This window comes from Mandrillus leucophaeus, unplaced genomic scaffold (assembly GCF_000951045.1).
Source record: "Mandrillus leucophaeus isolate KB7577 unplaced genomic scaffold, Mleu.le_1.0 Scaffold41, whole genome shotgun sequence".
Classification (NCBI taxonomy): Eukaryota; Metazoa; Chordata; class Mammalia; order Primates; family Cercopithecidae; genus Mandrillus; species Mandrillus leucophaeus.
Window position 1 is genome coordinate 4,277,713 of NW_012104365.1, and position 11,971 is coordinate 4,289,683.

The following is an 11,971-nucleotide window of genomic DNA, read 5'->3' on the forward strand; positions in this document are numbered from 1 at the left end:
CTCACGGCGCCGCGCGGTGACTCCGCAGGCTCAGCCTCGAGATGCAGAACGACGCCGGCGAGTTCGTGGACCTGTACGTGCCGCGGAAATGGTGAGCGCCCTCCCCACGCCCGGCTCACTGAGCCCCCCACATGCCCCTCTTCCGTTTTTACCCAACCACCGCGTCCCGTCGCCTGCCCTTGTCCCCCCACACCCCTCCTGTCCTTACCCCGCCACGTCCCTCCCGGATCCTTCCCCGGACGTTCCTCTTTTCCATGCAGGACCCTCCCAACCCTCCACGTCCCCCCTTTCATTTTTACCCCTGTCCCTTCTGCTCACTGCTGCCTTTCTCCACAGCTCCGCCAGCAACCGCATCATCGGTGCCAAGGACCACGCATCCATCCAGATGAACGTGGCCGAGGTGAGCTGGGAGCCCGGGAGGCGGGAAGGTTGGGATGTATGTGCCGGGAAAGGCAGGCCTGTCCCATCGTGGAGGAGCCCCTAGGGTGAACGTAAGGCAGAGGCTGGCTTTGAGGATTGGTGTTTCCCAAACTTGGGGGAGTGGTTTCTGACCCTTCTTCTCTTTCTAGGTTGACAAGGTCACAGGCAGGTTTAATGGCCAGTTTAAAACTTATGCTATCTGCGGGGCCATTCGTAGGATGGTGAGTGTTCCCTGGGCTTTGCTCATCACTTCGGGACATCGTGGACGTTACCCTGCTTTACCCTGCGCATTTGAGTGTGTGATGGTGCCTGAGTAGATTTGCTGGCAGAGTAGTTTGAGCCAGCTGGACTGGGCTGGCTGCTGCTTCTTGGGGGTGGAAGAGGGGTGCTCTGAGAAAACACTCAGGCAGCAGACCCTGCCTCCCACTAGGAGGTCCCCCCCATCTCACGCCATAGTCAGGCCGGAGGCTGCCCCTCGGGAGAGGTGGCTCCCCTTCTGCGCCTGTTTCCATTCGCTCAGCGGGGGAGACACATGGGCTGGTGGCGCAGCTGACCTGCCATCTCAAGCAGCCGGAGTGGAAATATTCTTAGTGTGTTTTTTTTTTTCTTAAGGGTGAGTCAGATGATTCCATTCTCCGATTGGCCAAGGCCGACGGCATCGTCTCAAAGTAAGGTTGGGGGGCTCACATTTGGGCAGAGTGAGTGGACTAGGGCTGCTCCAGAGAGAGGCGTGGTCCTAACGTTGTCCTTTTCCCCTGGTTCTAGGAACTTTTGACTGGAGAGAATCATGGAAGTGGAATATTTGTCATAAATAAATAGTGAAAACCTACCTGTGCAGGTTCGTTCTGTGTCTGTAGGCCCAGGGTTGAGGTTTCGCTGTCAATGGGTGACAAGGGTGGGGTACGGTACCCAGTTAGTTGGAAGGAGACAAGCTGTGAAACGTATTGCAAAACCGAGGTTTAAAGGATACATTATCCATTTAGAAACATCTTAAGATAAAATGACTCAAACGTTCTGAGGTCAGAGACTCGCTTATGCACATTGACATCCACAACTGCTACCGACGTGGAAGCAACACCAGGCCTGGTTTTGTGGAGTCACAGCCCAGCTGAACACCTCAGCTCCCGACACCTGGGTGTGTTCTAGGGGATGACACGCTGAGAGTGTAGTTTGGTTTAACTACTGGCTTTGTTGCAATAATCCTCGAATACCACACAGTGGCAGCTCTTGGCATCATGACAATGGACATACTGAAGGGAAGGCTTCACACTTCACATAGACCGGTTTGGTTGATAACTTTCACTACATAAGTACACAAATTTAAATTACTGTGCTTATCAGCCATTTCTTGCTTTCATGTGTAGAAAAAACCATGAAGACGGGTGTCCCTGGAGGGCAGGTTGTAAACTGGAACAGTTACTAGGAATTCAGTCCCTTACATGCTCATAACATGGGCGAGCTCTTGAGATGGGATCTGGGTGGCAGGAGAGGTTGCTTTTCAGAGGAAAGCTGCCTGGGACCCAGCATGGGGGAGCAGCTTGGAAGTCGAGTCCCCTCTGGGTGCACGTTGGGTTCCAGGGGTCATCCTTGGCCTGAGGGCTGCTCGATGGAAGGGGATGCTCCACAGTAAATAAGGGCAAAGGCTTTGGTTTGTCCTCATCCTGCAGTCTCTCCTACACACCAGCCATCTCTGGGTCTCAACCCCAGTGAGTGGCTGTGGAAAAGGAGGGCCAGGTGGGTGCTAGCAGCTATCCTGCACCACTGCTGGGGTCAGGTGGAGTTGCTGGTGGAGTTGTGTGATCACCAGAATTGGCATCCCCTTTCTGCAGAAGCACCAGTCTGCACAAATAGCATAGAATGTGTTGTAATGGGCTAGAGGCAAAGCCATCCCAGAGTCTCTCCAGGGCCAGGGAGGTTGAAAGTAGTGGTAGGAAAAAGCTTGGTGGCTGAGGCAGCGGCCAGTTTTGAGACCAGCTGACCCGTGAAGAAAAACTCAGCAGTCCTTGGTTATTCAGTGTTTTGATGAGGCAGCTAGCTGGATTGCTGGACCATGTAAAATTCGTTGCAAGAACTTCAGACAGATGTGGAAAAGCTAGAGATGGGGCCCTGCACAGAAGGGACATTGACCACCACTTGGAGTCCTTTTAGCATGGTGGGCTGCCCTGGCCGAGGTGGCTAAGACAGCACCTGTTTCCTGCCTCAGAAGAAAAAGACTGATGCACTGACCCTTTGAGGTTGTGTGGGGTGTGGTCAGTGCCCTCCTGCCTGAGGGTCAAGTGTGTTTTCAGGTCAACTTTAGCAGACCTCATTTAACCATTTTTTGTTCCCTTAAAAAAAGACCCAAAAAAACAAATCCCAATAAATATGTTATTTTTCTCCATCACAATATTGCTTAGAAAAATAAGAGCTGGCAAGCAGCGATTGTCCTGGAGGCCCAGAGTGTCTCCTGGTGAGAGGCAGAGGGTAGGGTAGAGCATGGCATGGTATGGGCAGCTGTCTGTTGACCCAGTCGGTCTGTAGGACACAAGGGCGTCAGGATTTCACAGTGACACGATGTTTGAAGAACAGAGGTCCAAGAGTCCAAGAATGAGATCAAAATAAATCAGGAGACTGCTCCTGCTAGTTTAACTGGACACCAAAAGCTCCATTTAGGATGCAGTGAGGTGGGCGGAGAAAGCTCTGGAGGAACTCGGCTTTGGGTGGCAGGGAGCCAGCGGCACAGTCGATGTTGGGAGATGCTGCTGAGGAATCCACACCCGAAAAACCAAATCTCCAAGATGAATGCCTAAATAAGTTAAACTCAGCCATTTCAGTGTGTTCAGTGAGGTCTAGAAACCCAGATCTCCACCCCAACGCTGTGGTGGCTGCGGTGGTTTACAGAAGGCGAGGCGTGGGGAGACAGACTGCAGCCGGCTCACTGCTACACGCTGTGAACCAAAGATCCTGGTGCCAGGCTGGTCTGAGGCACATGAAAAAAATACCAATAACAAAACCCCACATTTAGTTATGTAAAAATCCAGGCGAATTCTCAGAAATCCCCTTGGAGGGACAGTGCATTTGGGGATGAAAGCGACGTCACTTTCCAAGGAAACAGCAGAGGCAAAAAGGAGAGCCGTACCAGCGGAGGCCAGGTGCCTCCTCTGGCGGGTGCTGGGGGCACTGGCAGGAGGCAGCGCGGGGCTTCAGTGAGACACTTCCCTGGCCGGCAAGTGCACCTCGGTGCCCTGAGCCTTCTGTGGAGCCTCTGCTAGAACTGCTGGGTGAGGCGCCTGTAATGAGGTAACACTTGGTTCTCGGGAAGATACAGGGCCAGCTCCAAGGCCACGAGCACTGTGAACTCAAACCCGATCAGGTCACGCCTGTTGAATCGAAACCTTTCTTCTAACTTCTGCAGGGGAGAGAGAAGGGTTACACGGGAGCCTTCCCTCTTCCACGTTTCCTGCCCAGCCAGCCCCATCTCAGCAGTGGCCCTGGCTGGATGTCATGACCCTGCCTGCAGCGCCTGCCGAACCCAGCACTCACATCGATGAGCTGCTTCACGCCGCTTTTGCGCAGGTCACTGCTGATCTTGGCGGCCAGCAGCACGCAGGCACCGGCGCACAGCTTGCGGTTCTGTTTGCTGAGCTTGCCCTGTAGGACCAGCTTCTCAAAGTACACGTAGGCCATGGCCACCGTCACGGGCTCCAGGCTGCACTCCTCCGACAGGCTCCGCATCTCCCGCTTTAAGCTGTGGGTTAAGACAGAAGCCATGTCCCTGGGGCTCTGGCTGGGGCTGAGGTGTCAGCCCCCTGCCACCACCAAGGAGGCTCGAGCAATGTGGCTTTGGGCTGCAAGAAACACCACTGTATCCTTCAGGGCAGTAACCTCCACTGTACCATGTACAATGCCCAGGGCAGGGTGCAAGGGCAGCGACAGGCAGGCTGGGTCTCGGCTTCCCCCCTCCCTTGGGTGGGTGCCCACAGCAGGTCCCACCTGTGCCTGGTGGGTGGAGCCACAGAGGACAGGCCCTGCTCTTGGTGGGGGGCAGTGGCCTCTGATGAGGGACAGTTTTAGGAAGAGCCTTGAAGGGAGGTGCCGGGGTGTGGGGTGAGCCACCCTCTGGAACACTGGGGCAGAGGCCAGGCAAGGCAGGCCCCCAGTACAGGGCCGTGGCCAGGAGTCCAAAGTGAGCCCAGCAGTTTCGCTGCCTTCGGCTCACTTTCCTCTGGTCACAGGAGTTCTCAGTGTGGCAAGATGTGAGAGCAGAGGCACGTGGATGGTCTTGGTGAGCACCCAGCATGCCTGGACAGGGTGCTTTGTGGGCCAGGGGAAGGGCCACGGAACCTGCTCAGTAAAATAGCACACGCGGGGAGCGGCTGGGCACAAGAGAGGCCTCGTCCTGCTCGAGTTTTACAAAGATCCTGGGCTGCTGCGAGCGTTTGGCTGAGAGGCCCGGTGGTGTGTGGGGGGATGAAGTGTGATGGGGCCGCGGGGGGCCTGGCTTGGCGGGCAGTGGAGGTGGGGGAGCTGCTGCTGGGGGCCTGGTCAGAGGTGGGAGGGAGTTGAGGATGGGCAGCGGCTAGACTTGTCAAGCTGGAGAGAGAATCTACCAGAAACTGGAGAGGCTGGCAGGGCCTCCCAGGACGATGAGATGGTCTGAGAGGGTGTCCTCACCTCCTGATTTTGCTCAGTGTCAGTTTGACATGTGGGAACTTCTCCCTGAAGGTCTCGTTCATGTCCTTTTTGAGGTCTGAGGGCTTCACGTATTCTATCACTGTGGTCTGCAACAGACAGTGGACAGGGTTGGGCTGGCCCCTTCCACAGTCCATGGGTCCCACCTGCCCGGTACCACGATGGATTTCTCACCATCCTGAGTTTGCAAACATGCATAAGGTGTGGCTTGAGAGGCCCCGAATCTCAGCGAACAAAATGGCTCAAGAGAGAACCCCAGAGCCCATGCATGCTTGGTATGGGGAGAGCCAGGCTGCCAGGTGCTGAGGGCTGAAGGGCAAAGGTCGACCCCAGCTGGAGTGGCCAGCACTGCTCCCTGGCCTGCCCTGCACACCACCACTGTGTGTGGTGCTGCAATCTGGGATGGGGGCACGTCACGCCCCTGGGGCGGCTTTGCCCACAGCCTGCCCCGCACGCCCTGAGCGAGGACAGGTGTGCAGCGGCCTGCGCCCAGGCCCCAGGAGCGGGCACTCACCATGTACGACGCAAAGATGAGGACGCGCTTGTGCTTGCCGCAGGGCCACTGCGGGTCATCCAGGAGGTTGGGGTTGTACTCCAGGGTGTCCCCCACATCGCTCCCTGTAAGAGAGGCAGCCCCTGACCCACCAGGAGTCTTGAGCAGTACCCATCTAGCCCCAAGGTCTGGCAGGCCGGTGCCATGGCGGGACAAGGCCGAGCGGGGGAGGGGCTCCAGGCCATGGTTCTCGCTCTCCCGAAGGGCCCAGGGCTTAGAGCAAGAAAAGGATGTCCTGAGAGGAGGGGCCCTCCCTGGAGTCATCTGTGGATGCAGCTCCTCCCCACTGCCCGGCTCAGGCCAAGCCCAGGGCCAGCGATTCGGTGTGGAGCTGTTCCTCTCCTGAGTGGCCGCCACCTGACCCTGTTCCCCAGGCTCCATTGTGCACAAAGGGCTACAAATTGAAAGGGGCTTGCTGGTGCTGCTGCAGTCCCTGGGCCGTGGTTAAGGCACGCGGGCCACCCTGCTCCGGGCTGTGGTTAAGGCACGCGGGCTACCTAGTTCTGTGCTGGCTGGTGCTGACTTGGTGGGGGCAGGTTTATGTCTTGACCCTGGCAGAGTCCGGGGGACACTGGGCCGAGGTGTGGGCAGCAGGCCATGGCTGTCAGTCTTGTGTGTGACCAGGGCGTTGGTGGGGTACAGGAACTTCGCATAAGACACGACCTAGAAAAGTAAACACATCTGGCCTCAGCTCTGCTTCCTGGGACCAGAGGGCAAAGTGAGCTCTGCCTGCCTCCCGCTGCAGGAAGCCCAGAGGCACACGCCGGGGGCCCTGTTGGAAAAAACAACTCAGATCAAGCCGCTGAGGCTGCGCCTGAGCTGGATGCTGCTCCTCACATAGCTAGAACATTCCAGAACACCACTGTGCTTTATCTGGGTTCTGCAGCCTGTAACGTTCTCCCTGCCTCTGAAGACCACTGACCACCAGCACAGAGGCCGGAGGGTTGGCGAGCCCCACCCTGCAGCGGGGAGGTGTCCAGGAGCATCCGGCTGTAGTGCAGAGAACAGACCTCAGGCACGGCCAGGCTGCCCGGGGAGTCTGATGGGCTCTAGGGCCGTGTTCTCAGGGCTGCACGGGCCCACATCCACTCCACCCTTGCGTTTTATGTGGAGTGAAGCACAGCTCCACGTCTGCCTCGTGGGCACTGACGTGTGGGACTGCTCCCACCTGCCTGCCTGGCCCTGATGGCACTGGATGTCTGCCTGCAAAAGGCTCTTACCTTCCCATCTGCTCCCAGCTCCACACCTTCCAGCTCAAAGACCATCTCGGAAGACACAGAGACACCACCGGACGGGTGCCTCTGCTTCTGGCTGTCCACCCTCAGGTCACTGCAAACATGGGAGAGGCAAGGGGCTGTGGCCTGTGCTGAACTCAGGCTCCGGCCACCCAGCCCACCTGTCTGCTGGCCCGAGGCGCGCTCCGGAACAATGTCAGCACAACCCCTCGGGAAAGAAAGGCGGCCCTGGTGTGACCAGGAAGGTGCACATCAGGAGTGCTTTCACGGAAGTGGGGTCTTTGAGCCCTGCTTCCCCAGTACAGACACCGGCTGGTAGAGCCCCCAGGGCAGCGCCCACCTTCACTAGCCCTCCAGGGGCATGTGCCCACGCCTGGTCAGGTTTCTCCACCACGGTTTTTAAGCCAGGGCCACACATAATCCCCACCCCACAGCTGTTTCCTCCTTCCCTGAATTACGCACGGATACAACTGCCTGGATGGTCACAGGGCCATGTGGCTCTGTCCACAGGAGGTGGGCTGGCCCGGCCACCTGTGCATCGACAGCGTGAACAGAAACCGGCCCCTCTGGAGAATGAGGACCTGAAACGGCCCCGGGTTCCTGAGGAGCTTTGGTGGAGGTTGACGTGCTGAGCCTCACATGAGCCCGGGGGCAGCCTGATGGGGACGCAGCCTCACCTGGGGGCGCAGTGCCCTCTGATGCCTCCTGGGCCTGGTGGGGACCAGGCCTTGCCTTCTGCCCAGGCGCATACCGCATGCGAGGCAAGGGCTGAGTACTCACCTGATCCGCAGGCCTTCCCCATAGGGCAGGACCGAGAAGGCCGCACACAGGGACCGCTTGGCACAGATGAGCACAATCCTGCAAAGGCGACAGAGTCAGGGGAGACAGGGGCTGGCGGGCAGGGGTCAAGGTGCTGCTGCTTCCAGAGCTACAGACATTTCCATGGAAAATTCCTTCTGCCTAAATTCAGGTGCCGGGAGACTGCCCATGCTGCCCAAGGGGACTTGGGCCCAGGAGGCTGGGTGGCCAGAGCCACTAAGCCTGGCCCCCCAAGCTCTCAGAGTGGATTCCCTACAGGAGCTACCAGGGTGCCCCTCCCTGGGACGCGGCTGCACGTGGGCAGGCACAGCAGTGACATCCTGAAGGCTCCTGCCTGACCCAGTGCGGGTGGGGCTGGCGGCCTCACCTCAGGATCTTGGCTCATTCAGAGATGAGAGGCAGCCAGAGGGGACAGGATGGCGAGGCCAAGGGCTGCCTCAAGCCAGACCTCAGAAGTCCTCGGTGGTGCGGGGCTCAACGCCACCAGAGAGGGCCTGATCCAGGTCCATAGAGAGGCTGGCCTGGAGGCTCCCTTCCAAGGCGCTCGAGCAGTCAGGCTCCGGGCCAGGGAGCACAGGCAGAAGCCACTGTTTCTCCTTCCTTAGACACTGGCTCTGCCCTGCCTGGGCCCAGGGTCTCACCAAGGGGACAACAGCGGGAGAACTTCTCCCCCTCTCTGGCTTGGATGACAGGAGCCAGGGCTGGCACTCACGTCTGCTGGAAGCTGTATAGGACTGACGGGGAGGAAGGGTCTGTTCAGACCCATAGTCACCATAAGGAGGATGCTTGGCAGGGGGAACTCCAGAAGGAAGGGAGCGCTCTGGACCTCAGGACACCTCAGGACATGCAGTGAGGGGAGTACGGGTCCACAGGAACGCCCCCTAGACACCCTGACACAGTCTCTCAGGGTGCACCTGGGCACGGCTGCGGCCCTCCGCCAGCTTTGGGCAGCCTCTCCTCCGTGCCCCCAGCAAAGCCCAGCCCTCCTCCCCACACATCTCACAGCCACGCCCGTTTCTGTGTCTCCAATTTTCCTTCATGTCAGCACTGTTGCTGGACGCCGGCGTCCACACGTGGCCCTTCATGTGGGAGCCCAGAGAGGATGACCTTGCTGTGGTGACACCAGGGACCCGTGGGTGCTTGGCTGATGTGGAGCAAAGAGTGTGGTGGGGAGGAGGGTCCACCTCTAGAGGTGTGGGATGTGGAGCGGGCGGGAGTCTTGGGAGCGGAGGGAAGATTGCTTGGCTGACACGGGCAGGACCCCGTGGGCCTCTGGAGACCACAGCCCTGGCCCGGCTCCTGGCTCGGCCTCATACCTGCTGTTCCTGGTGTCGTACTGCCTCATGTTCTTGATGAAGTGGGTCTTCTTCAGGCCTTTGTGTCTTGGTGATCCAGATGTGTGTTTGGTTCTGCAAGGCAAAGGACACAGGTCACTCTTTTCCTCCCAGGACCCTCTGGCCCCGCAGGGGTCAGTGGCAGCCCGAGCGGAGTTGTAGAGCTCGGGGCGGTCGGGGGCGTGTACCTCTGTGCTGGAGCACATCCCACGGCATCTTCCAGAAACTCCAGGGAGCAGCGCTGGGACGTGACTCGCTTCCTGCAAGATGACAATGGGGCCTCAAAACAGGCATGGGGCCACCAGCCCAGGCACCGCCTTTGTGGCCGGAAACCAAGTGCCGCCCGCCGTGCAGGGAAGGGCCACTCTCCAGCCCAGCTGCACACCCACAGGCCAAGGGGCTTCCAGAGCCCGTGCAGACTGACACAGGGAGGAGGGGCACCGCATGTCTCGAGAGGTTCCTGTTTCAGAGGCACTGAGCTCTTCTCTGGGGACCAGCGGCCCTGGGGACAGGTTCCTCAGGCACAGCACAGCGCAGCACAGCACGCCAACCTGCGCTGCCCACCAAGGGTTGCTCGGCCCCAAGCAACACCCTGCTTGGGGCACCGCCAGCTCTGACAGGCCCATCCCACCCAGCGCTGCCTGAGGCTGGCGCTACCTGCCCCTCCCTGAAGCACAACTTGGCATCGGGGCACCATGGCGCAGGCAGGCGGGGTGGGCACTGGGCAGCCCTTGCTTTCAGGCCACCTTCCCGTGGCTCGCAGCTCCCTGCATCAGCCACACCCTCCCACCTCAGCGCCGTCACGGGGGCTCCTCCTCAGTCTGGAACATTGTGTTCCTGCTCTTCCGGTGGCCACCTCTTTCTGAACTGTTTGGCTCACAGGCGGCCCCGAGGGAGGCTGCCTGGATCGCGCTATTCTGTGACCTGTTCACGGCACTGGTCACTACAGCAAGGAGGTGTCCCCGTCTTACCACCCACCTGCCGTCTGCCTCCCCTTCCAGAGTGCCGGCCCCATGGATGGGACAGGGTCTGTCCCCGTTCACTGCTGTCCTCAGTGCCTGCCCTCCTGCCTGGACTTCAGGAGTCTCCCAGGTGTTTCCCGTAAGTGAAACGTGCAGGCAGATATTTGTTGGCTGAATGACTGTACAACACACTTCCCTGAAGACCCCCTCAGGACACAATGCCCACTGCTCCTCAGACCCTCGACCCTCAGGACCAAGTGAGGCCATCCTGATGTGGAGACATGACGTGGTTCAGTAACTCTCAGGGCCACGCAACTCCAAGCGCAGAGCTGTCTTGAACCCGGGTCTGTCGGCGACTCCAAAGCTTTGTTCTCTCCCTTATACTGGGAGCCATGAACATGTGTGCCTGGGCACCAAGGCATTCCAAAAACATAGCTTAGGAGATAAGGTCCAATGCCAGTTGATGCAGTGTTGCAGTATTGGAAAACCACTCCAATTGCAATGACAATGATGGGGCGACGTGGTATGGCACATCTGAGGAGCCTGCCTGCCCTGCAGGGCTGTTGGCCCCCAGAGGGGAGCGGTTGGTGGTAGTGGTGACAGTGGTGGTGACAGTGGCAGTGGTGATGGTGATGATGGTGGTGATAGTGGCAGTGATGGCGGTGACGGTGGTGATGACAGTGGTGATGGTGGTGGTGGTGACAGTGGTGGTGACAGTGGCGGTGGTGATGGTGATGACAGTGGTGATGGCAGTGATGGCAGTGACGGTGGTGATGACAGTGGTGATGACGACAGTGGTGATGGCGGTGGTGGTGGTGATGGCGGTGATGACAGTGGTAGCGGTGGTGGTGATGGTGATGATGGTGATGGCGGTGATGGTGGTGATGATGACAGTAGTGATGGCGGTGGTGGTGATGGCGGTGGTGGTGGTGATGGCGGCAGTGATGGCGGTGATGGTGGTGATGATGACAATGGTGATGGCGGTGGTGATGGGGCCCTCTGTGGGGTGCTGTGTGGTTTATTAAATGGAGCAACTTGGCCCCTGGGCTTGGCATGGGGCGTTCTCAGCCTGTCAACAGTAGCCTTTTTATTAAGTGTGAGCCAATCTGGACTCCTGGGCAAGGGCAGGTGTACTGCTGGGGGTCACTTCTGGGAACCCTCCAGGTGCCAGGCCAGCGCCATCCTCAGGGTCCCACGGGCCTTCCCCCAGCAGGACCCCGGCTTACACACAAGGCCTGGTGCGCTCAGGCCCCCTCTATCGTGGAGTCGGCCTGGAGTCCAGGTCCCCACACCATGCCCTCGCCAGGAGCCTCCCACCGAGAGCCAGTGTTTGTCCCAAGGCGCCGGGTTGGGCACAGCCACAGTCCCACAGTGGGTGCTGCCTGTGCCAGCGAGAGTGCCACAGTCACCACCTCACCAACACTCGACGGTGCACAGTAGGGGCAGTGACAGCCACACCCACTCGACAAGTGGCACAGAGAGGCCTGCCCTTGCTCAAGTCACACAGCCAGTGTAGTCCTGGTTGGTACCAAGGCTGTCACCTTGACGCCAACACTGATGCTGTCATTTTTTTTCTTTTTTTTTGAGATGGAGTCTTGCTCTGTCGCCTAGGCTGGAGTGCAGGGGCGCCATCTCGGCTCACTGCAAGCTCCGCCTCCTGGGTTCAAGCAATCCTTCCTCTTCAGCCTCCCGAGTAGCTGGGATTACAGGTGCCCGCCACCACGCCCGACTAAGTTTTTTGTATTTTTTAGTAGAGACGGGGTTTCACCATGTTGGCCAGGCTGGTCTCGAACTCCCGACCTCAAATGATCCGCCAGCCTCGGCCTCCCAAAGGGCTGGGATTACAGGCGTGAGCCACCATGTTTTGTTTTATTTATTTACTTTTTGAGATGGAGTCTCATTCTGTTGCCCAGGCTGGAGTGCAGTGGGTGCCATCTTGGCTCACTGCAACCTCCGCCTCCCAGGTTCAAGCGATTC

General features: G+C 58.8%; 2 protein-coding genes across 4 annotated transcripts in view; one reads left to right on the forward strand and one right to left on the reverse strand.

Annotated features, from left to right (window-relative positions):
* The window catches only part of RPS21 (ribosomal protein S21), a 16,826-nt gene extending 15,577 nt beyond the window's left edge, over positions 1-1,249 (forward strand). The window contains exons 3-7 of one of the 3 annotated variants that reach the window (XM_011992354.1): positions 35-91; positions 337-400; positions 570-641; positions 1,033-1,088; positions 1,186-1,249. In XM_011992354.1, the coding sequence (XP_011847744.1) occupies positions 42-91; positions 337-400; positions 570-641; positions 1,033-1,088; positions 1,186-1,195 (252 nt within the window). In that variant the 5' untranslated portion in view covers positions 35-41 and the 3' untranslated portion in view covers positions 1,196-1,249. Of the gene's footprint in view, positions 1-28; positions 92-336; positions 401-569; positions 642-1,032 lie in introns of all 3 variants that reach the window. The other 2 variants (XM_011992353.1, XM_011992355.1) reach the window with 2 other exon arrangements.
* Positions 1,250-1,362: 113 nt separating this feature from the next.
* Positions 1,363-11,971, reverse strand: part of CABLES2 (Cdk5 and Abl enzyme substrate 2) — a 23,741-nt gene continuing 13,132 nt past the window's right edge. The window contains exons 3-11 of the mRNA XM_011992424.1: positions 9,221-9,292; positions 9,015-9,107; positions 7,660-7,737; positions 6,865-6,973; positions 6,142-6,307; positions 5,606-5,709; positions 5,074-5,180; positions 3,943-4,147; positions 1,363-3,808 (exon numbers count right to left, since the gene is read on the reverse strand). Of these exons, the coding sequence (XP_011847814.1) occupies positions 3,668-3,808; positions 3,943-4,147; positions 5,074-5,180; positions 5,606-5,709; positions 6,142-6,307; positions 6,865-6,973; positions 7,660-7,737; positions 9,015-9,107; positions 9,221-9,292 (1,075 nt within the window). The 3' untranslated portion in view covers positions 1,363-3,667. The remainder of the gene's footprint in view (positions 3,809-3,942; positions 4,148-5,073; positions 5,181-5,605; positions 5,710-6,141; positions 6,308-6,864; positions 6,974-7,659; positions 7,738-9,014; positions 9,108-9,220; positions 9,293-11,971) is intronic.